We start from the raw sequence: 24265 nt of genomic DNA, 5'->3' as shown, positions 1-24265 counted from the left end.
ACATACATACATATATATACACATACATATATACACACATATACACACATATATATATACACATATACACACATATATATATACACATATACATACATATATATATACACATATACATACATATATATACACATATATATACACATACATACATACATACATACATACTGTATATAGGTTACTGCTACACAAACCAGTACTTCCGTCTTTGAAGGCGGATTTTCAGACCATGTGGAAATGAATGCAATCTAAAAACGTACTCTTAAGAAAAAGATCATCAATAATGCAAAGTATGAGTGATTTAGAGTGAATGGTTTAAGGCACCAGTGTGGTCCTTCAGTGAAGAGTGTCCTTCAGTACTGACCCGTCTGGACAACAGCTGCAGCTCCTCCATCTGATCCGGAAGTGGCCAGAACTCCTCGTCCACTTCCCTGCACACACACCTGGACAGCGGGTGAACGTTGGCGTAGCGGTGGAAAGCAGAGGAGGTGGAGGAGTGACCGTCAAACCGACTCATCCCACCTCCATTCTTTCTGCAGTCCAAACTGTCCATGGACAGACCCATGGGGTCTGGACCATCTGAGGATTTGTTCAGCCCCTGCGGGTCAGGTAATTCGTGACAAGCGCTGAGAGAAAAGTCCAACCCTGACAGGCTGGTGGAGCTACAAAGGTGGTCCAGTTCGATCCCCGAGTCCTGCAGGTTGGAGTCCGTTTGAAGGAGTGAGTCTCCCCGGAGCTTGGAGCTGTCCCCCTCAAAGACCACCTGTCCTGGTCTCAGAGGGTAGGTGTAGTCCAGCAGGGCCTGGTACTCCCTGTTTGGGTCCCAGTCTGCAGAGTGTCTGTCTGGAGATGGGGGCAAAACTTTGGGGATGGCACCAGCCCAGTAGTTCGCCTGATGCAAGGACATCGGAAGTCCCTTTATGTCTCCCCTAGAAGAGCACAGTTTGGCCTCTCTCTCCCTACCCCCCAGCCTGAGCTGGGTCTGGCCTTGCCTGGAGAGCGTTGAGCGAGGGGTGTAGGTAGGATACAGGACAGTTGAGTTCAGCTGCGGTCTGCGAGGAGGGTTCAGTCTCTGGACCTCCAGGAGGGAGTTGGAGAGGCTCCGCTGAGCTGATCTGCTGCCGGGGTAGGGTGATTCAAAAGTGGGTTCTTTGTGGTGCAGCCTGGCCCTGAGATCCGAGACCCCCAGGGGTAAGCCTGTGTCTGTTCTAGAGACGTCACTGTGAGAGAGGCTGAAGCTCTCTGGGATCAGCTCTGATCTTGGTCTCGTCAAGATATTCGCATCAGCGCGTTGCAGGTCATCTTCTCTTCTGCCAACACACAACTGTTTGTCCTACGAAGCAGGAAACTAACAGAATTAAAACATGACACTGGAACATTGCTGTCTGTTAAAGACTCAGTTATGTAACAGTTATGTAACAGTTCTGAAAAAAAATAGGACAAAAAAAATAAATAATTCAAGAATGAAGTTAAAATGTGGACTTGTTCATCAGAAGAATTTGTAAGTTTACGAGGAAAACTACCACGGCATATTAGGGCCATGGTAGGTAATACTTAAATAAATTACAGAGCTAAGGGAGGGGGGTAATATTAAGAGAAAAAAAAACGGTGAAAAAAAGAGTTTATGAGAAAAGACTCACCAATTTATGAGAAAAAGGAATTGGCTATTCTCTGAGATTATACGGTAATTTTTTTGCGAGACAAAATTATCTGAGACTGAATACTTGAGGTGTATAAACAGATATTGCATATGTCTAAAGTTTACCGATACCGTGGAGGTGCTGGATTTTGTTTGGAGACATGAGTGGCTTGTAAAGTGAAGAATGGAGGTTCCTTGACAAAACATTTGTTTAAATAAACATCGAACAAAAAGTTCGTAAATTAGTGTTTGGTAGATTATTTCTCTGTTGTAATAATGCTTCTTGGCAATAAATGTTATACCGTTGGAAAGCCTGTTTATTTACCTTTCAAACGGTGCTCCATTTGTAAGGAACATCCATTTCTGGGATGATCAGCACAGCTGAGTATGAGGGTTGCGCCCATGAAAGATTTGCCAAATCTTCTCTGCCAATGCCAAACAGCTTATTCTGCTGTTGCTATCGACTCTTGTTTGGTGTCGTTTGGTGGATTGGATGATTGAAGTCTATCAGTAACAAGGAAGAAACAAGACATATTGGCAATTTTACAATTTATTCATTTAACAAACAGTCAGGAGCCTCAGTAGTGTGTGGAAGAACCATACACAGCCACAACAGCCTAGCATCTCCTCCTCATGCTGGTCACCAGCCTGCTCACACACTGCTGCGGGATGGCATTCCACTCCTCAAGCAGGATTTGTCGCAAGTCAGCCAACGTGGTTGTGTTGGTCACTCTGGCACGAACAGTACGCCCAAGCTGATCCCACAAGTGTTCAATTGGGTTGAGGTCAGGACCATTCCATCCTCTCTACTCCCAAATTCTGGAGGTAGTCTCTGATAAACCCTGCTCTGTGGGGGTAAGCGTTGTCATCTTAGAGACTTAGAGGATGGAGTTCAGTCCCAGACTGTGGAGAAATGGGATTGCCACTGGTTGCAGAATCTCATCTCGATATCTCTCTGCATTGAGATTGCCTCCAATGAAGACAAGCCTCGTTTTTCCAGTGATGGAGATGCCGCCCCACACCATCACACTGCCTCCACCAAAAGGTGTTACTCTATCGGTGCAGCAATCAGCATAGCGTTCTCCCCGTCTTCTCCACACTTTGACCCTACGATCCAACTTCCTTAGGCAGAATCTGGACTCATCGCTGAACATAACGTTCCTCCACATGTTCAGGCAGAGAAGATTTGGCAAATCTTTCATGGGCGCAACCCACATACTCAGCTGTGCTGCTCATCCCAGAAATGCATGATCCTTACAAATCGGGCACCATTTAAAAAGGTAAATAAACAGGCTTTCCAACGGTATACAATTTATTGCCAAGAAGCATTGTTACAACAGAGAAATAATCTACCAAACACTAATTTCCGAACTTTTTGTTAGATGTTTAGGTTTTATTTTTCTTGTTAATTTCTGACTTTATAAACTTGGAGAACGTTCACATTTTTCTATGAAATTTCTTTCGAAAATGTACCACTTCAATCTCAGAGAATATCCAAGTTTTTTCTCGTAAATCTCTTACTTTATAATCTCAGAGAATAAATAAAGGTTTTTTCACAAATATTACACCCCTCCACTTTTAAAGAAAAGAGAAATCAATAAAACAGAATGAGTACATAAATCCTCCTCACCTTCTCTGTGTGCATCTGTTGATGTGTCTTCTTTAAGATAGATGCGTGTTGTTCTGCAGAGAACAGAGGCTTTCTCGTTACGTACTGTGTGCCGGTCAGATACCTGGACGTGGGAGCCATAGTGACACTTTTGTGCAATTCTCCTCCGTCCCTCCCTCTCTCCGTCTTGCCTCTTCCCCCGTCTTTGGTAGTCGGACTTGGCCATCTCCTGCCAGGTGTAAACTCTGCGAGAGGCATCTTCCACCTCGGGCTGTGTGCCTTGGCTTCCATCGGACAAAGTAAAATGTAGAAAGGTCCTGTCAACTAAAGGGAATAGAACAATTCCGTAACTTTCAGAACAGAAAGGTACAAATGTTCTGCTTTGCATCATTGAAACGTTATTTAATTTGTTTTGGTTTCATTCGTGCACCTTGAAGGAACTGCAAGCTTGTGGTGCAGTTTTTTATCTGGCGTCTTCTCAAGAACAACCGTCATGTTGCTGAGTTGAGGCACACACAGGAGAACTGTAATGGAACGGGGAACAAGCGCAGTACATAAAGATGAGAAACGTTAATTTTATGGCCACTTGGGGGCACCAGAGCAGGCTGAAAACACAACATGACATATTATCTCCATATAAAGTTGGAAAACAGTTGCCTATTTACAGACTGAAGTTCTGCACAGGTCTAAAAGCGCACACACACACACACACACACACCCGGCCCATATCTGTCTTTAAAGTGACAATCTCAACAATTTAAATAATTGTCTTTGTTCGCTGAAGGAGGTAAAATGATGGCAATTGAGCCTATGGCCCACTGATATTGCAATATGTATATATTTGCAGTGTTTCGAACTGTGGCAACATTGGACTGTGAAGCTTTGTTTATACTCGTGCTTAGAGACGAAGCGTGAGCCTCCACAGACGGCGCGCAACCTCCGAGCATGAACGGAGGCGTTTATACTGTCTGCGCCGCATTATTCTCTAAAATACCAGAGGGCGTACAAACAAAATGAACCGTGAAGAATCAAAAAGACGAGTTAAACCCAGAGATATGCCCATACTGTAGGTGTAACCGGTAAAAAGCCATAAATCAACCTCTACAATGCCAAGCAGGGAATGTAATTAACTGTAAAGTCATAACTCACATTCATGGACTACTTTATTACCTTTGCACAAACTCTGTGAATACATTAGTATTTAGTATTAAAATAATTATAAAGAAACAAACAAATATCCTGTAAACAATTTGATTTGGCTGCAAAATATAAACTCAAATTAAGATTTTTAAGACCTCCTGTTGCTAAAGCTTTTAAAAGTGAATTGGCCTTCTTTGTATAATTCCTAGAAATGTAAATAGTGCTTTTATCAGTGAACTATTTGTGACAGTCACGTGATCGCGCGGCAAGTTACAAAACTTCTGAAGTGCACGACCAAAGCACTGCGACGGCTTGGAGCCTACGTGCCCCACGCGCCAGCTGTGATCACGTCATTTTCTGGCGCTCGTGCCTCGCCGCCGGCTTCACTACGTCGAGTATAAACTAAGTTTGAGGTGGCACATATACGCAGCACATTTGGACAAACTGTGCTGTCAGTAAAAGGGAGTAAATACTGGAATGGGCTACTGGGTACTTTTGAGACCCATCTCAAACAAGTGCTTAAGGCAAACCAGAACTGTAATTGCTTTTATCTTAACTTGTAGCACAATGTATTTTTCCTGTTTACTTGTGTATTGCATATTTGGTATTTGAGAATTATATATATCCTCAGTGGTAGAGCAGGGGGGCCTTCAATCAGAGGATCAGAGGTTCTATCCCCGGTTCTGCTAGTCCATGTCGATGTGTGAGCAAGACACTTATCCCAAAATTGTTCCCGCAAGCTGTGCCTGCGGTGTATGAATGTATATAAATGAACCTTGAATGGTAGCCCCTGCCATCAGGGTAGGAACAGGTGTGAATGGTGACATGTAGCGTTAAAGCACTTTGAGTAAAAGACTAGAAAAGCGCTATACAAGTACAGTCCATCGACCATATATATTGTTTTGTCACCTGTATTGTCTCTGTTTTTGTTACCTGCCTAGCACTTTTTGATAACTTCCGCACATCTTGCATTTTTATACTGTGCTCTGTCCCTTATCAAATAAAACTAAAATCTGAAAAATAGCATGTTAGTAGCTAATTTAATTTCTCGTTCAATTTTATTTTTTATTCAAATAGAAATTTGAAATCAACCAGAACCAAAATCTTAATAAGGATTGTCAATTTAAGACCCAGGGAACAAATTATTTGGTTTCAGCTGCTCAAATATCTGGCTCTAAAGCAGCTAAATGCTCCTCTATTGTTACTAATGTAAAATGTGCTGCTTAGTGTGTATCATATCAATAATGCACTCCTTGTAAACATTGGTTACGGATAAACACATATCTGAGAGGAACGTGCGCGCGCGCACGCACGCACGCACGCACACACACACGCACACGCACACACACAGTTGCTTAGAGAGTGGAATGTCTCTACCTGTTGCTGTGAGATCACTAAGCAGCCGGATCCAGGCTGTGAAATGATACGCTCGCTCCTCACCTGACCGATCTCATTAAGACTGCATGCTCAGACCTGCCCACACTCACCGCACCAACGAGGAAGAGTGACTGTCCGTCCACAGTGGTGGAGCAGCAAGAGCCGCGGACCATCACATCGAGAACTCAAGAGACTATGGTTCACGCTAGTAATGTTTTGTAGAAAAAGGTGCTGGCTCAGCTGTCCAAATTAGTGCTGATATGATACCAAAATGTTTCTGTTTTCCATACATTACTGCAGAACATCAGAAACAGGACTTAATAGAAGATTTAGCTAATTATTGAATTAATTCATTAAACCATAAAAAATACAAAAATTACTAAGAATTTAAAATTCGACTCCATCAGCATTCTTTTACAGGTTTGTCAAATGAAACACCCACTCAGGTGTCAGCAAAAAGCTAATCAAGAGGTTTGTGAATAGTGTGAAAGCCAACGCTATAGCTGTGCTGAATTCGGAAATAACTTAAAGGGTTAGTTTGGATTTCTGTGGAGTATGTGTTCTGCAAGGTAAAATGATTGTTTCTGTTAATGGATTCTGGTGGCCTTTAAGAGAGTGATACAATGGCTTCCTCCAGAAGGGGCTGTCTGATGGCGAGGTAAAGCAGCTGAGGATGGGAGCAGCAGAAAAATGTATATAAGCCACCTAAAAAAACATTCTGTCAGTTTAAGCGTACGCTATATTTAGAATATTTTCACCGCTTTACCTTGCCGTCAGACTGCCCTTATAGACAGGGAACTAAGGCCCTTATTTTGCTCTCTGCAAAGCTGCAGACTGCATTGACAAAAACAGTAATGGTCCCTTCGTAAAATAGCATTTTGACGTAAAAATAGTACTTCGACCAAAATTTGAATGTTTGGACATGTTTACATAAGGATCACCTGATGGAAGTTACAAAATTATAAAAAATAAATATAATTAAAAATATATGAATTGGAAAACAAAATGAACATGATCTCATACACTAATGTGCAACGGAGCGCACTGACACCACGTTGTTATGAGACTTTTGTCGACATTAAAACGAGCATGAACTCAATTTGTATTCTAAAATCATGTCACTGATGCTTTGTGTGTGTCTCACAGGGGTTGTGAAAGATGGCATGCTGGGTTGGGTAGTCTGCCATGTTTATCACACAAGTCCCGGCAAGAATTTAGGACTTCATGGTCGCCCTAATCCGACACAGTGACCGATCTCAAAAGACAAAGATACAGTTCATGTGATCGGATTTAAATCAGGAGATCTAATCAAAAACAAGAATAGTAATCTGAATCTACTCACAACAGCGCAACAGACACATATGGGTCAGAGCAAAAAAAACATTGATGTTCAAATACAACTACAAAATGCATTTCCTGCTGAAAATGCATTGGAATGCTGAAAGCTGAAATGAATCGCAAAAACATTACTGAAAATACAGAAATGGGAGACTACCTGTCTGAGTTCAGTTTGTTCAATAAAAGAATGTTGGAAATAATTTCCTTTAATTCTTTTAATTCAACAAGCATTTTTTTGTATTAGCGTGTACCGAAAAGCAATAGAAAGGCAGACGCTTAAATACCTGGTTATTTATCGAACTTCTTACTGGAACTAAAACGCACGGATGTACTGAACAACCGTGGGATTAAACTCTTTGTTAACAAAGAAAGGAGGATGGACTTTGTCTTTAAATAGTGAACAGCAGCTTTGGTAAGTGAACTGCTTTTGTTTTTACATGTGAAGTAGCTTTAATATGCTTGTTTATATATTATTATTTGTACAACTTTTTATGAAGATGGATTTTTGTTTGGTTTTATATTTGATAGGAACTATTGTTACGTTCAATGTTGCGCTGGGGACACATTTAGTTGGTGCCAGTGTTGCCAACTTGGCGACTTTCTCGCTAAATCTTGCGACTTTCCGAACCCTCTTGGCAACTTCTTTTTGTCAAAAGCTACTAGCGACAAATCTAGCGACTTTTTCTGGTGTTGTTGGAGACTTTTCTGGTGTTTTGACTCTGACGTGAAAGCACGTACCGTTCTGAACTGTCGTGAACGAGCAGCGGGTGCTGCTGTGAGCCGCCCCAAAGCACTCCGGCTACTCTCACAGTAGCCTCGCGCTGCAGTCCCAGCTGCAGTCAGAGACGAGACACACTCTCAGCATATTCATGTATCTGCACTCTGCAGTTAGTGTATTTATAGGTGTTGAGCTTCATTTTTACACAAAACAAATAATAACCATAGCTGTGGCGTCATAATGAGGTGTTTCAGCTGCAGGACAGCAGTGAAGGCCCAGGTATAAAATGCATGGCCCGCCACTGGGATATAGTGACCGTTTGAGCAAATAAGATGAAAAGTTATTTTCATAAAAGTTACCAACTGCAGCTTTAAAATGATGCTGAGGTCACCTTCTTTCAGGGGGATATATACTGTAGCCATTACAGTATTCATACTTAGTTCCTATAGTTAGTACCAGATTACAAACTGTCTTACATGGAAACTTATTAATAAAACCCTAACACATTATTACAGACCTGAAAAATGCAAGTGTTTTATTTCCCCAACATGAAGGTCTAAATAGTGTCCTTTAAATACTCCAGTCCTGGACTGGAACTATGAGTTGCTTTGACCGCAAATTGCCAGAGAAAGATATAAAGTTAGATACATATCGGATATCCTCGCAACAGCAAATGTATCCATTCCAAGAAAATAACAGGCAACCAGAAGCACATTACCCATGATGCCCCAAACACTGTACATCTCATTAGATATTCGTTTATGTTTGAGACTCACACTTAATAATATGTCAAACACAGGGGACAGTGGTCGGAGAGACCATGGCAACAAAGCAGTTACACCAAACACAAGTGACCTACACAAAGCGAGGAGCCCTTTTAGTCCTTCAGAGCAGACAGTGTAACGTTGACAAAAAGTCGTTTATTTGGAATAGCGAGTGGGCACTCGGAAAGCGCCGATACCAACCCGCTCATGAATGTAACGGGTTCCCTCTCGACCCCACGCTACACCCCCTTACACCAAAAGTTTCACGCAAATGTGCCCAGTATTTGTTAAGCAAGTCTGCTGAAAAACGAACCAAACCGAAAACATAACCAGCAGCAACGATGTCTGGCTTGGTGGTTCTGCAAGGATTGAAAAAAATTGTGCAACACCTATTAAAAACTTACTGACAAAAGTCTTGTAATTGGATGGGTGTTTGCTTATCAACAAACGCTCATAACCAATGGAATCAAACTTTAGCCCTTTCATTATTCTATGGAATCTTCTCTTAAATTCGGTATCCCTTTGATGCACCAAGCCGAGCTTCCTTTTCATAAAATCTCTGTTAAGTGTTTGACACTTGGAATTGTCAGACCAATCATGTTAACGTTTGATACTTGACGAAAACCCATGCAGGCTGACTGACAACCCGCTCAAGCAGCAGCTACAGCCCTGCTTCGGTGTCAGAACAATACAAATGGCGGGTACTCACAACATTTAACACCGTTAGCTTAGCTTGGAGCGTCCGATTGTTGAAGCTTCACAGCCGCTTTGTTGCTGAAGCCTTACCCCGCCCCTTCCTCGTCCTTCGTGCTGCCTTCATGTGCTTTTCCTCCAACTCCGTCTTTTTCAGGCGTTTATGTCATGACTTTTGTATTTTTGAGATTTAGTTACACCCGACACGTACTCTACATGTTACATTTGCTACACGTGACCCTTCTTTATTAGAAAGACGAGTGTTAGAACCGAGCGGCAAGCACATTTAGCATGTATGACAGGGACCGTACGAAGAGACTCGTGCTTTTTCTTCGTATTGAAACCCTGACTGCATGAGCGCGCCATTCATACAACTTGTATTGCTTTGCGGGGTGAAAATACACAGAATTACAATATTGCTGATAGCATTTGAAGGCAACACAAATCCAATTTCAAACAGCAGCAGGCAGATGTGGCTCTATGCTGCTGTTTAGCGGACAAAATAAGAAGTGCATATACATCTTCATATATTGCAGCCCCCCCCCCCCCCCCCCCAACAATTGTGAAAACACAATTTCTGAAACTAAGGCCTCCTACACACAAAAAAAACAAGAACATATATACAAAACACTAACTATCTTACATCTCTTGCGCATCTCAAAACTATATAAACTCATAAATGTGGAATATTTGCGTCACAACTCACACACACTAAATAAATAGCTCTCGCCACACGCCACCTGCACACTGATGTGCAAAGCATAAAAAGCTATTATCTAGAGTAATTTTCATTTGTAGCATACTGTAAATATAGACTATGAACACAAATGCAAAAGGAAGAACAGAAATATTTGTTTATTGTCAATACTCATTACAGTATCAGACACAAGCTCTGATTTCTAAGCGATCCAATTGGTTACAGGTGATTTCCCAGGTGCATTCTGGGTGCAGTTCATTGGTAATTATGTGAGGGTATTTCATTAGGGGTGTTAGGGAACAACACACACACACAGGCTTTTAGTTTTGAATGTGTCAAATTTAGATAACCGAGTGTAGTTATTTGCTAAATAAAAGAGATAATGCGCTTATGGTTTAGCATACCACTGCTACAGGAGTTAAATGTTTCAATGATTTTTCGACAAGTACAAGTTGTTTTGTGTCTTGGCAATGGCAAAAACAAACCTGTAACTTATTAATAAAAGGATTTGTGTCTTTGAAAGTATTAGTATTCTGGAAAAAAACAAACAGATGTCTGGTTTTAACTTATTGTTGTATTTGATACATTCCTTTGGTAAGCTCACATGGTCAAACACAATCAATGTGCAAAACATGTCTTGGAGCTTCAAATGTTTGTCATTTTTTAAATAATTTAAACATTGCCAGGATCTACTTCGTTAAGATGTCCATTAGTCTGCTGACAGTTCTACGTGTTCCCTGTTAGTATTAATACAGTCACAATCAGAAACAGTTCAAACCTCATTCTCACCTGATCTTACACTTGAGTGAACAGGCGACAGTTTAAAATATACATCTCCATAACATAGGTATGATGTTTTTATGTGTGCGGAACTAGAAGTCGACGCAGCGGCCCTTCCTCTCCCAGTCTCCGTACCGGGTGGGCTCTGGTCCCCGAGGACCCCCCTTCTCCTTGGTTGCGGGGTTCACGTCATCGGGGAACTCTGGAGAACGACAAGAGAACGGTTCGGCTTGAAAATATGCTGCTTTAGTGAGGATGATTTTCCTCCCACAACTGCTTACGCAAACTACAGCATCTAAAACACTTTCAACCAGATATGAACATTAGAAGTATCACGAGGGGATTTACTGCAGGACTCTTGTATTACACTGCATTTGTTTTAGCTTGGTGTACCTAAATAACTGGCAACTGAGTATATTTACTGTAAAAATAATCAGTTTGTGTTTATCTATGGGACAATGTGAACCTTGTGTGTATATAATGAGGCATTATGATCAGATTCTTCATAAACACATGCAGGCAAATACACATTTTATTACATTTACACCAGTGGTGGGCACAGCTTGTTTTAAGTAGAGCTTTTATCCAATCAGATTTTGCCCCTATGCTGTGTCTAAGTAAAAAAAATCTGCCCAGAGGCCTTCAGCATTACAATTACCCTTCGCAGTTTAAGTAAATGAGGGCGATATTGTTGATTGTCATCGTCTTCAACCAATCAGATTTTTAATTTGACATGTTGGGCGTATTCTTTGACATGCCAGAGCTTCTAGCTGGCCTACAAGTACGTCAGCGTTAACGTGCTGCTTAATTGGTCAGTGGGCTAGCGTGACTGTTGTGAAGCTAGCTAGCAGAACTTTGTAGTAGTAAGAGTTAAAGTTTAAAGATATGTAAGAAGTTTTTACTTGACATTACATTTTTAGTGTTTTGGCATGTTTGGCGGTGACAATCCCAATATCTGCTGCCTCTGTCGAGCGGACATTTTCAGCTCTCAAACGCATTAAAACGTATCCAAGAAATACAACTGGGGAGGCTCGACTGTCATCAGTCCATCAGTGCCATGAATCGAGAAGGACCTCTTGCTGGAACTGAAACAATGTACTGTACAACTGTGGCAGTAAACTCTTTGTAATCAAAGAAAGGAGGATGGACTTTGTCTTTAAATAGTGAACAGCAGCTTTGGTAAGTGTATTTCTTTTAAAACATCTGCAGTAGCGTTACTACTGTGTTCATTTTTTTGTTAATTGTGTAATTTTTATGATATGGTTAATATTGTTCTCTCTCATGTGAATAATATTTGAATGGCCCGTGCCCTTGAGTGTGTGGCGGAATGCATGTTTTAGCATCACAGTTTTGCTGGAATGTGCAGAGGCCTGTTGAATCGCGTTATTTGGGTTTTATGTTATTGTACCTGCTTTGTTGTCATATAAATATATGTGACTGGTTCTTGTCATTGTGTTAATTACATTGATTTTGACTATATGCATTGCCCGTTAATGACGCAGCATCCCGTCATGCTGGCGTCATAATGAGGTTATTAGGAGGTGGTTCAACTGTAGTAGGACAGCACTGAAGGCCCAGGTTATAAAATACACGGCCCGCCACTGATTGCACTGATATGGGATTCAAGGTCCACTAACAACTGATCTGTCTGTCGTGGCCGATGCCAGCAGGCTAACCAACAACATTATTTTATTGAAATGTGAATTGGACAATACACTTTTAGTTTGACACATTTAGTTTCCCCATTGTCAATACAACCTTTAACAAGCTGTAATTTGTAAGAAATGCCAGTTTTAGTAACATTCTTCATGATGTTTTTGTCTATTAAACAGGCAGCAATGAGATAAATAGAGGAATTCCATGATTGTGTCCATTCACAGTAAAAGAAGAACTGCAGCGGTTACTTATCATTACTTAACACACTTAATTTCAATCATTGGAATTGTTTTTATTTATTTATTGGAAGAAAATACAAATCCCACAGAAATACTGTTTATTTGTTCTCGCCCTTCTACAATTTGTTTTGTTTGATATTCTCTGTTTTTTGGGTCTTAGTTTTAGCCTTAATTAAAAAGACAGAAAAGTTCCCCCTTCTTGGTTCTCACTTTGCAGAGCAGCTTGGCTCGCCCCCTCGGGGCCGTCAAACCGACCCTGCGGAGTTTTCGCTTTCTTCAGCGGCTCCTTGTCCTTCACCGCTCCGCTGGCTGCACGGGAAAAACCTGCTCGAGACACACGGGAGACCACACGGATGGCGGGGATTTCAGAATAAAAGATGGCTCAGTAGTCGGCAGCCAGCGGCACAACGTAGGAACAGTGCTCCCGGTAAAAGACTAACACTATGGCCCAGCTATGATATGCCCTTTGCTAACGTTACTTTGATGAATATCCATGTTTAGCATTATGGCACAACATTAACCATTAGGTAGTCATTCTGTAACACGCTGTAGGGCGTATAAATGTTAAAACAGCAGGTTTGTAAATGTAACTAGCGTTTGACTCACAACAAAAGAGGCTACATTAGCTAATAGCACGCGCACACACACACACTGACCTGTAAAGACGGACTCAGTAAATAAACTCTTGGACAGTACAAGTTTGCTGGCCGGAGCACATAATTGCAGAAGAGACATGTCTGCAGAGACCTTTCTTTCTGCTGTCCTCCTCGGACGCTTACACAACTAGAGCTATGTTGTTGTCGTTGTGTGTCGCGCTCAATGTCATCATCACCTAGCGACGGAAAATGTCGACAAGGCAGTGGATGTAATGTATATTCGACGCCAGTAGGTGGAGACAAATCCCTAAATACAGTGTAAAAATGTCGGTCCCATTGTTATGATATTTTATATTTTTTAAAGCTTTACTGACTGAACTTCAGTAGACATAGCTTCATATATAGAAACTCTGCATGTACTTATATTATAATACGTGATTTGGAGGAATGAAAAAAGACATTTATGGTTTCACACCAAACCTGATTGATGACTTGGATCAGTTTATCAATATCCAAATGGTAGCCTTATTCAGATATTCAATATATGGCTTCCAGGTCTTGGCAAAGGACTTAGCCCACTTGGGTCTGTAGGTGCAAATCTAATCCCTCCAAGTTTGTTTGATGTGATTTAGGATCTGCTTGAGCTTACTATTTAGTGAGGGGGGAAAAGTGTGTTTCCACTTAAATAAAATTTGTTTACTCGCTAATAAAGTTACAAATTCCAGAACACGGTGTGCTGCAGGTGTACACCCAACTCTGGTTGCAAAAAGAAGTCAGATTGTATAGAAGTTAATGAGAAAATTACCCTACTCACTGGATTTATTACCTCAGTAAAAATTGTAAAAATAAGTTTATCAACCAATCGCTTCAAGACTTCTTCAATACAGCATGATGTTTAGTAAAGTATGGTCCCATTTAGTGCAAAATAGACCATAAAGCAGAGTGTGCTTTAGGGCGTGCTTACTGTCATTGACAGGGTGTCAATGCTACCAGAGCCGTATATGCCGTCTCTATCACAGCGTCACTCTTCCAGTCAATATATGGTCACTTTCATTCTCTGGTTGCAAAATCCAAGATGGCGATGGCCAAAATGCCTAACTCGAGGCTTCAAAATGGCAGTCCAAAAACCAATGGGTGACGTCACGACGACTACGTCCACTTCTTACATAAGGTACACATGTATAAATATATATTACATGCAACAGCATCCTGGTTGCATGTAGTACAGCTACAGCTTTCTACAGTTTCGGGTTTCTCATAAACAGGATAAGGGCTTATCCTGATTTCTGAAAACGGGATATAGTGTTTATGTATAAACATATAAACAGGATAGTCCAAAAAACAATCATGAACAGTTTTTCATGTTCATGTAAACACACTGTGTCAAATACTGAGAGGGAAAGAACTATAACAAAAAATATGTACCATGCAGAGTGGTATATATTTTTCTCAACTTCTTCATCTTTATCAGCTCTGGTGAGTGACCACTTTTTCTCCCCAGGGTGAAACCATGTGTGTGTGTGTGTGTGTGAGAGGAATTCCAGGAGGTTTCAGCCTAGCTCAACTCCAGTGGCTTAGTCCAGATATTTCTGAGTGGATGATGAAATTCTCCTTTAAATTTCTCTTCAACCTTTTAGAAAGCAATCCTGGAGAATGTCACGTCACACACTACACACACACACACACACACACACACACACACACACACACACACACACTGCCAAACAGCTGGCTCAGCATGCACTGCCAACTCCAATACACACCTAAAAAGTGTTTGGGCAAAAAACAAGGTTCTATATTTTTTTCATCAGAGAATGTTTATAGATATGCATCAAAATGTAACTAGTAAGAAAGCAACAAAGGAAAACAATGTTGTGTACAGCATTCATCCTCCTGAATTTTTTTGGAAAGAAAAGGGAAACGGAAACCGTTGTCACATTCAAAACTGAAACATCCCCCCCCCACACACACACACACACACTCCTTATATATCTGGGAGCTGACTCTCCTGCAGAATGACCCGTTTCTTGTCATCTTTCCTCACCAGTGCTTTGCACTTCAAAATGCCACTTTTTCAGCCATCCACAGCCACAGACCAGTTTGTGATGAATGGGATGGTTAGATTACTTGAAAAGTTGGATTCACGTTCACATTCACATCGTATGGGAATTTCCGAACATATGAGCAGCATTTGTAAAATGAGCCAAAAAATCTGAGTTGGTTCACATCAACACATCAACATTAGAGACGCATTAGAAGCATGTCACAGCCCAGGAGATATTGTGTATTGTACATTTCTGAAAACCATGGATACATTGAATGTGGACGTTTGTGCATTCGGTCAGAGCAAGTGATGTAGTATATCGAGTGCGGAAAGTTACATGGTATAATAATGAGTATAACAAGCGAGAAACTCTAATGAGTGGTGGTGGTGGTGGATGGGTCAAACAAACAGGACGTTTTACTAAAAAATAAAATGTTGACTTTACGCCTGTTACGTAACGTTTCATGAGAAAGTCTGCAAAGGTGGTTATTGATTTACACTTGTTATGTTGTCACATTTTTGCATCATGTTGTGTCACGTTACGCTGTTACCTGTTATGTTACCATTATAACACAAACCATGACAGTAGTTTTGTTGCCTAAACCTAGCCAATCGTTTCACAACGTTACCCACGTGCCATTGTGTGGTTTTGTAAGCATGATACGAGGCTGACATGAAACGTATTTATGGTTTTGAAACATCCACATTCAATGTATCTCTTGGTTTCCAGAAAATGCCAATTATGATATGATGGTACAATACAGAATTATATTGCAGATCATAATAAAAAGCAGAGTTGATGGTGGTGGATTTCAATTAACGGGATAATCGTGAATTTCCTCGCACTTAAATACAGGAATTATCACATAAGAAAGAACAGACTCACACAATGTTACTGTTTAATTATCCTTTATTAATGCAGGAGGACCTTTATTTGACATAGTTTGGTCTTAACTAAAGAGCAACATGATCTCATCTCAACTCATATTTCTCTGGTTCGTGCAGTTAACGTTGTGCACGTGGTTAATGTTGTGAAAACGATGGCATTGGGTTTAGGCAACAAAACCACTTAGGGTTAGAAAAAAAACATGATATGGCTTAAAATAATACGATTGCAACGTAAGCTCGGTATGTAGAATATTGTGCAACTCGGGCGTTTCATCACATGAACATAATGTCATGTGACATAATGTGGGCAGTAAAAATCACTCAGCTTTGGATTTCACATGGGACACGAACAGAGGTCTCTTGAGTGAAAGTCCTGGATTTGGTTGTCACACCCACCCTTAGAGGACTTCTCACTCTTAACACTACGTCAGTTCCTCTGAGCATCTAATAGTGAGGCAGGCGAGTTTACACTATTCAGTTGAAAGCCTGGTATGTATCATACAGACTCTAAAGGGTCTCGTATGAGGGTATTAAAACACCGCGGGCCACTGACCGAGCATCAATATTTGACACCCTGGGAGTGAGACTAGGTTATTAACAATGGTTTTCACTAAAAAAAATGATTTGTCTGTGGTGCAATACAATTATTTGTTATTTTAACAAAATATATACTAAAGTGATTCCGGTATGTTTTAGTGCTATTTTAGGAGTTTTAAAGGGACTGTGTGTATGATTTGGCGCCACCAACAGTGAGGTTGTGAGTGGCCGAAAAACGCAAATGGCCCCAACTAGAGCCGATGTTTGGTTTGTCCGTTCTGGGCTATACTGTAGAAACACGGCGGACTCCGTGAAGAGGACCAGCTCCATATATGTAGATATAAACGGCTCATTCTAAGGTAACGAAAACACCATTCTTATGTGAAATCATTATTATACTCCATTCCTGACAATAAATGCCTAAATGCTACAGACTGTTCCTTTAAGCATGTTTTGATGATTATCGGCATAATAATTTGTTGTTGCAGGTTTTCTTATCAAGCCAGTCATTATTGTACTTTACTGCTGCATACTTCCACGTTTCTAAAGAAAGTTGTAAAATGTGGGAACCTGCAGTCAACCAGCCTTGGTGTTGTCTGTTTATATTGGTTTTGCGTCCCGGTGTTTCTCACCAATGGCTGTTTTACTCTGTTGTTTTCTAAATATGAACACAAAGCTGCCTTGTGTTGCAACTTCAAGACTGGACACATCTTGCTTATTGTCATTATTGTAAGATATGTATAATGTGTCATGTTTATAGTTGTGTTTTGTGCCAGATGATCAAAAACATAGGAAAACATCAGTAAGTGAAAAATTAACAGTGAAAACAAGGAACAATTTTTTCGCCTTTAGGTTTACTCAAGAGTGACCAAATCTATATGCGGCATGGACATAAACATTTGATAAAAAATGTATTTTCTAAAAAATCTAAGTAACATATGGCTGAAAATGCTAGATAGACTTTGAATTTAGGGAGAACTAAATTAATTTCAGTGTCTAAAATATATTATTGTCATCAGTATGAATGCAATCGTTTGAAGCATACACGCACACTCACACACCACTGGTCTTTGTTTGTGTTTAGTCTCAGCTCACAGGTCTGAGATCTGCTTCCACACAACATAGGAAAATACAGTTTGTAAAAAAATAAGAGTCCATAGGAATGTGAAATGTATTCAACTGTGTCTTTTAATATGATTTGTATTTTAATCTGAAGCTTGTGGCCCATTTCTCCCTAAATTATTAAAAAAGAGTCAAATAGACAGATATCCTGGTCCATTGCTGTAAATCATCTCATGGGGTTCCTTCTTGCATTTCTGATAGATTGTGTTTGAATTCATATACAAAGGTGCTAAAAACAAGTGCTGTTATTTTGCAGTTCAGTAAAAAAAAGGACATAAACATGGCGGATAAACACAGACTGACGCTGATGTACACAAATATGAAAATATGCTGTTTATGAAACATCAAGTCCCTTATAGGTCAACTATGATACAACAACTCACTGATGCCAGTCTGTCCTGGTCCTCTCGGGGGCCTTTTTTTGTTGCACTTTTATGGAGTACTGTATATTGTTCATCATGATGACTCCGAAATATTTCCAAAAAATGTCAGTCTACAGGGCTAAAGACCTCTTATGGGATCCAGATCAGACTGTGGACCTTAGATGGGTGGTGCTGATGGACCCCGTCTGAAGCTGTTGTTAGCTGCAGCACCAGTGTATGTGTGATAAGAGCAGAAAGATAACCCGAAAGCCAAGATCGGGTCTCCACTGCGCGGGGGCACCTCAGCGGGGCCCGCGGCGCATGTCTCTGCCGCATACCGGCGGATGACGTGCAGCTCTACTCGCAAGCCGACACGCTACTGATCTTACCGGTGTTCTCAGACCACGGCTGCAGGTTCTGCAAGGCAAACAGCGAGCTGTTCTGCAGGCACAGCGGGTCCGGGGTCAGCGGCTGGTTGATGGTCTTCTGAAAAGCCTCCTGCTGCAGCTGCATGAGAATCCGGTTGGCCTGCTGCCGCTCCGCCTCGCGCTCCTCCGCAGTCTGCCGCCTGCGAACAGCGACAGGGAAACACCGCGGAGCCGTTCACACACCGGACCGACACAAGGCGAATATAATGTATATTAATCCGAATATTATAACAACCTCATAGCCTATATAGTGGACTCACTGTTATCTCTGTAGGCCTAGTGTTCTCATGTTATGGTTAATTAACTAACCGATTATCCGATTAGTTTATTTCAGTTTGACGGTGCAGTGCACAGAATGAAATGATTTTCATAGTCCGTGAATTTAGTTATTACAATTTCCATAGCATTATCATTGTCATCGAAAATAAAAAAGATCAAAAGACAGGCGTTGTTTGTTTCGAAATCAAAACTGTAAAAATTCGACATTTCATAATATGCGAAGAGACAAAACTGTATGAATGGGTGCCATTTGCTGTATATTCCCTTAAAAGGCAAACCTGCCTCCATTTTTTTTGTTAAATAGTCAATAGCAATCTACAACAAAATAATAAACTATAAAAACTACAAGTAAAATACGAAAACAAAGAATAATTTCTTCACTTCTTTGATTCTTGTTTGTCATATGCAATGATGATTGCTAGGTATGTTGATGTTGCTAATTTCAAGTCTCCAACTGATCATGTGACATGACAATACGATGGTGTGTGTGTGTGTGTGCGTGTGTGCGTGTGTAGGGTCCGTCATAATAGCGTGCACTGCAGGGGCAGGATCTTACACACCGCTGCAAGTGGATATCAGTTCAAGAGAACAGAGGATAAATACTGTAATATTTTCAAAATCAGTCACTCCATCTCTCATAATTCTTAGAAAGTAAATAAATCAAAAAACAAACAAACAGACATCTGTTTGTTAACATTTTCCTAGATTCTTATTGAGTGCCCTGGGTATGTTTATGTGCACAAAAGAAGAAGAGTAAAATTGCAGTCTTTTTAAGAAGACTCGTTTATACCTTTTATTATACCAGAATGTAATTTCGCACTTCAACATTTGTTTTATTGAATATGCTGAATCCATTTAGGATTATAAGGGGAGACACTGCAGGTAAACAAATAATTAAATAATAGATATTGCCATTAGACTTCCCCAGGTGATTATTTACATTGAGACAAGTATTTCTTGTTTTACAGGTCTTCTGGAAATGTAAGATTGAATATGCAAATTAGGTATTATCTTTGAATAGGTATTATTATTAAATGTGTGCGGATTTTAGTACGTTTAGTACGACATATGAACAAACTCCTCTGTGAAAACCTTCAGAATATTGATAGGAATGAATAGGGAACGTTTTGGTAGAGTATGAGCGAAAAGGTATTTGGAGAAAACAGCCTTGAAAGATATGTATTGTAAAAATGAATACAGGTGAATGGGCTAAAAACTAATAGATATCACTATGAAACTTCCACAGTTGATTACCTACATAAAGGCAATTATTTTTTTGTATGTTATCAGACATTTTATATTTAAATATGCAAATGAGGCAGTGTTTGGTAACTTTTGGTGGATTTAGGGGAAATGTACAGACACAAAGTAGTAAAATAAACACCTAAATGTGTATTTTGGATGTTTTCTTTCCATTAGTCTGAAAGAAGACAATGTAATGAAAGATAAATAACCCTGAATCTCAAAATTGACAAGAGCATGAAAAACACATTTTATTTTTTTACTAACCAGCACATTCCTTTTTGACGAATGATTTGCAGGAAATAAGAGTTAAGTGAGCAATTTGTCTTCCTTTTTTAAAAACCAGCACTGTGTTTTCTTTCTGCCTCTCAGAAACGTGTGGAGCTATTTGAGCCTTTATTGCTCTAACTGACATTGTATTTACTCCATTTTATTGTGTAGTGCGTGTGGACCAGTCTCTTCCTTACATTCAGCAAATGTCCATTTGAAGAATTCTATACAGTCAGAGTTCAGACCATTGTTGCATATACAGCTAGCTAAAACTCATGCAGTCTACAACACTCCCGCAATAAATCAGGTGTTTCTAGTATTTTGTCCACCACATTTATATCAACCAGGGTGGACTAAATAACAGAAAGTTAAAAATGAACATAAGAAGCCTCATGAATGAGGAGTAATTGAAGGGATGTTTCATTAGACAGCATTAGCTTTAGCTAATTAAGTGGCAGCTAAGTGAATATTTGTTTATTTGCTGTTAAGACTGTGTGTGAAAGTGCATTGAACTGTAAGGGCACAAATTAGAAATCAGAAAACCACATTGGTGGGAAGTAAGCGTACGATGAAAACAGTCTGAACAGGGACTAAAGGGACCTCCTGGAGCCCCGTTAAAATGAGAGGGCCCCTTATAGGAGCCAACCGGGCCTCCAGAATGCAGAGCCTCTTTAGGCATCTGCTCAGTATAGAATGCATTGGTAAAAGCTTTAAAAAAACAAACCTCACCTCCATTTGGTGCGTCTGTTTTGGAACCAGGTTTTGACCTGGGCGTCGGTCATCTTCAGGGCTTTGGCGAGGGCGGCCCTCTCTGCCGAAGCCAGGTACTTCTGCCGGTGGAAGCGCTTCTCCAGCTCGCAGATCTGCAGCCGCGTAAAGGACGTCCGGGGCTTCTTCTTCTTCGGGGGCGTCCTGTTTTGGTAGGGGTGACCTACGCGACGCGTCACAGTGAGGGGTGAGAGGGATACTGGGCGGGATGGGAGGATGGGGACGAGAAAGGAGAGAACGGGACAAGTCAGGACGGGGAGGATGGCGCAGGAGAGGATAGTGCAAGTCGGGTCAAATCAGGACAGTACAAGTCAGGACAGGACAGGACAGGAAAGGACAGTGCAAGTCAGGACAGTACATGTCGGGACAGGACAGGACAGAACAAGTAAGGACAAAACAGGAAAGGAAAGGATGATAAAAGTCAGGTCAGGATAGAAAGAGCGCAGGAGGACAGGACAGCACAGGGCAGTACAAGTCAGGACAGGAGGACAGAAACGGACAATACAAGTCAGGACAGTATAAGTCCAGACAGCACAGCACAGGACAGGAAAGGACAGTACAATTCAGGGCAGAAGACAGGGAAGGAAAGGTAAGGTTAGTCAGGTAGTGTCAGGACAGTAAAAGTCAGGAAAGGACAGTAGAGAACAGGACAGTATAAGACAGAATAGAACAGGGAAGGAAATGACAGGAGGACAGGACAGGTGAGGGCAGTATAGTCAGAACAGGACAAGACAGGACAGGTCAAAGCATGGTATTTAGGTCAACCAGACAGAAAATGAGTGAGAGCGCTGACAGACCTTGTGTTAAATAGTGTTTACAGCACAGCCATGTCCTGTAATTTAATTTACAACGGTTTCTGTTTTAAAATTCAATGTAGTCATTTTATATTTTTTTAAAATTAACATAAAACCTTTGTGTGTTTTTTTCATTGTATTCTATTATTTAGGCTTATTTCTTATATTATAACATTATTTATTAAATCCATAACCGAAAAACGTCAACAGAACTTGTGTTTATATATGTATATATATTTAACCCACGGCATAGGTCTGATCAAAGTGGAGAACCTGTTTTCTGCATACAGGCAAATGTTTTATGAAATAATTGATCACAATAATTTATTACTTTGATTATTACTACGTCAACACAAGCCAGTCAAGTCAGAAAGGGCTTACATTTGACACTGTATCAGTTTAACCTTTGATATAATGGCTTTCAAAGTAATAAAGAGACAGATTTCACAGCACACTGTCTCCAGAACATTATTTACACACACACGAAATACCACGTGTCAAATAACACCCTTAAAGAATACTGGCAGTCTATACATTAAATTGGTAATAATACTAATATTCAAGATAGAGTTCAGTCTACAATATCTTACAGTGATACTGTAGTACTGCTGACAAGGAACAAGTGTTCCCTCACTCATTAAATCCTATCAAACTCATTTATTATCATACATTTTAATGACTTTAAACCGATTTCAGTAAAATTATAAACATAATAGCAGTTTGGTTTATGTTGAGTTTCTTAATATAACGGTTGTTTCTTTTTTGTACTGAAAAGCAATAAATAAAGCAGCAATAAACAATACAAGTTAACTATGGAGAAAACAACAACTTAGGAAATAACCTTTTCCCGTTTTTTTCCAACTTATTATTTTTAAGTTAAATTATTTTAGTTAAGAAAAACCAAACAATTATGCAACGTGACACGGGCTCCCTTAGATTTCCAATTGATGTAGAACATGTGTGAGTCTTCATCGACCTCAAATAAATGACTGACTTATCTTGAGTCATTAATCACTGATTCACTAACACGCAAGCAAATTGAGATACACACATAATTTATTATGGGCTATAATTTAATTATAATAGGTCATTAGTAATATCGGCTTTGCTAAAGAACATTTACAACAAAAGGCTGCAGCTGCAGTTGTATTTTCTAAACATATTGTTTTGTATTTTAAATAATCCTATATATAACATTATACAGGAGGTATAATTTTTTAATTTGATTTATTTTAATTTTATTTTTTATATCGTATTGTATTGTATTTTTTAATTTATTGGACTGACTTTGACACATGTCATATTATGCTGTTATGTGTAGGCCTATGTAGGCCTATTACATTATATGGCTACCTGTGAACCGGTCTTTGGTGTAACGCCGGTTGCTCTCCATCCAGGGGAACGTGAGCGCGTTCAGGTTGTTGATGTTCCCGCTCACCGGCAGCCCAGAGGAGTTTCCGCAGCTTAGAGGACGGTGCGCGGGGACCCGGATGACCCCGGCGGAGCTAACGTTAGTCCCGTTCGCATTGACGCCTATGTTCATGTGATAAGCCCCCCCGAGGGAGGCCATCCCGCACGAGCTGCCGGTGCCATTGTATCCGGCGTTACCGTATGTGTAGCCGCCGCCACCGCCGCTTCCGCCGCTGTTCACGCCGTTGCTTGCGCCGCAGTTGTAGGCCCCATGTCCGTAGTCCGGCTCGTGCATCCTCGCGCCCAGCATGCAGCTCTGCTCCACGTTGCTGAGGATCTGGTCAATTCCGAAGCTGATGGGCTCTACGTGCGTGTGCTGCTGCAGATGCGCCCCCAGTATCCCTATGTGGTCCATGGCCTTCCGCGAGCCCCTCCAGCTCCGGCGCGAGGAACAGAGTTCGCTCCACGCGCCGCTCCCCTGGACTCTTTTACGTATACTGGGCTCCTTCCGCTCGAGCTCCGGTCGTTATCTGTAGTGTGGGCGCACGTGTGTACGTCCGTCTGTGTGTGTGAAGGCACAAGAACCGAGGCTGGACTGTTTCCCCCCCGCCCCCCTTCTTCTACCGCGCGAGGACATCAATCACAGTGCCAAATAGACAGCGCGAGATTAAGACCCAATTTTAGGGCCGGAAACTCGATTGGCTAAAGACTGTGTGAGCTCTACGGAGGCTTTAAGGCACACTTCACAAAACAGTGTTCAACAGCTGGACAAGATCAACAACACAATGGAGAAGCATGCTTCACACTTATGATTTATTTTTAATTTTATAACCGTGCTCCTAATGATTGCAGCAACACGCTGCACAGTGTTTCCA

The 24265-nt window shown here is 40.9% G+C and overlaps 3 protein-coding genes across 4 annotated transcripts; all 3 read right to left on the bottom strand.

Moving 5' to 3' along the window:
- Positions 1–191: 191 nt before the first annotated feature.
- On the bottom strand, positions 192–9388 carry LOC116400525 (centrosomal protein of 68 kDa). Of its 2 annotated transcripts, none has more exons than XM_031878409.1 (4): positions 9295–9388; positions 3679–3772; positions 3270–3572; positions 192–1333 (listed from the first exon to the last, which is right to left on the bottom strand). In XM_031878409.1, exons 3-4 carry the CDS (start codon positions 3537–3539, stop codon positions 302–304), a joined length of 1302 nt encoding a protein of 433 aa, XP_031734269.1. In that variant the 5' UTR covers positions 3540–3572; positions 3679–3772; positions 9295–9388; the 3' UTR covers positions 192–301. The 2 variants fall into 2 exon arrangements, with proteins under 2 accessions (XP_031734269.1, XP_031734270.1); XM_031878410.1 differs by having other exon boundaries at positions 3270–3532.
- Positions 9389–10117: 729 nt separating this feature from the next.
- Positions 10118–13492, bottom strand: sdhaf4 (succinate dehydrogenase complex assembly factor 4). Its single transcript, XM_031878408.1, has 3 exons — positions 13307–13492; positions 12861–12974; positions 10118–10957 (listed from the first exon to the last, which is right to left on the bottom strand). Exons 1-3 carry the CDS (start codon positions 13383–13385, stop codon positions 10848–10850), a joined length of 303 nt encoding a protein of 100 aa, XP_031734268.1. The 5' UTR covers positions 13386–13492; the 3' UTR covers positions 10118–10847.
- A 1922-nt stretch (positions 13493–15414) lies between these two features.
- Positions 15415–23934, bottom strand: tlx1 (T cell leukemia homeobox 1). Its single transcript, XM_031878405.1, has 3 exons — positions 23334–23934; positions 21148–21385; positions 15415–18767 (listed from the first exon to the last, which is right to left on the bottom strand). The coding sequence occupies exons 1-3, from the start codon at positions 23803–23805 to the stop codon at positions 18557–18559; spliced, it is 921 nt and encodes a 306-aa protein (XP_031734265.1). The 5' UTR covers positions 23806–23934; the 3' UTR covers positions 15415–18556.
- Positions 23935–24265: the final 331 nt, after the last annotated feature.

Source organism: Anarrhichthys ocellatus, unplaced genomic scaffold, assembly GCF_004355925.1.
Source record: "Anarrhichthys ocellatus isolate YVR2014 unplaced genomic scaffold, GSC_Weel_1.0 scaffold176, whole genome shotgun sequence".
NCBI lineage: Eukaryota > Metazoa > Chordata > Actinopteri > Perciformes > Anarhichadidae > Anarrhichthys > Anarrhichthys ocellatus.
The sequence above is the reverse complement of the archived record's forward strand: the minus strand, read 5'-3'. Positions and strand labels throughout refer to the sequence as shown.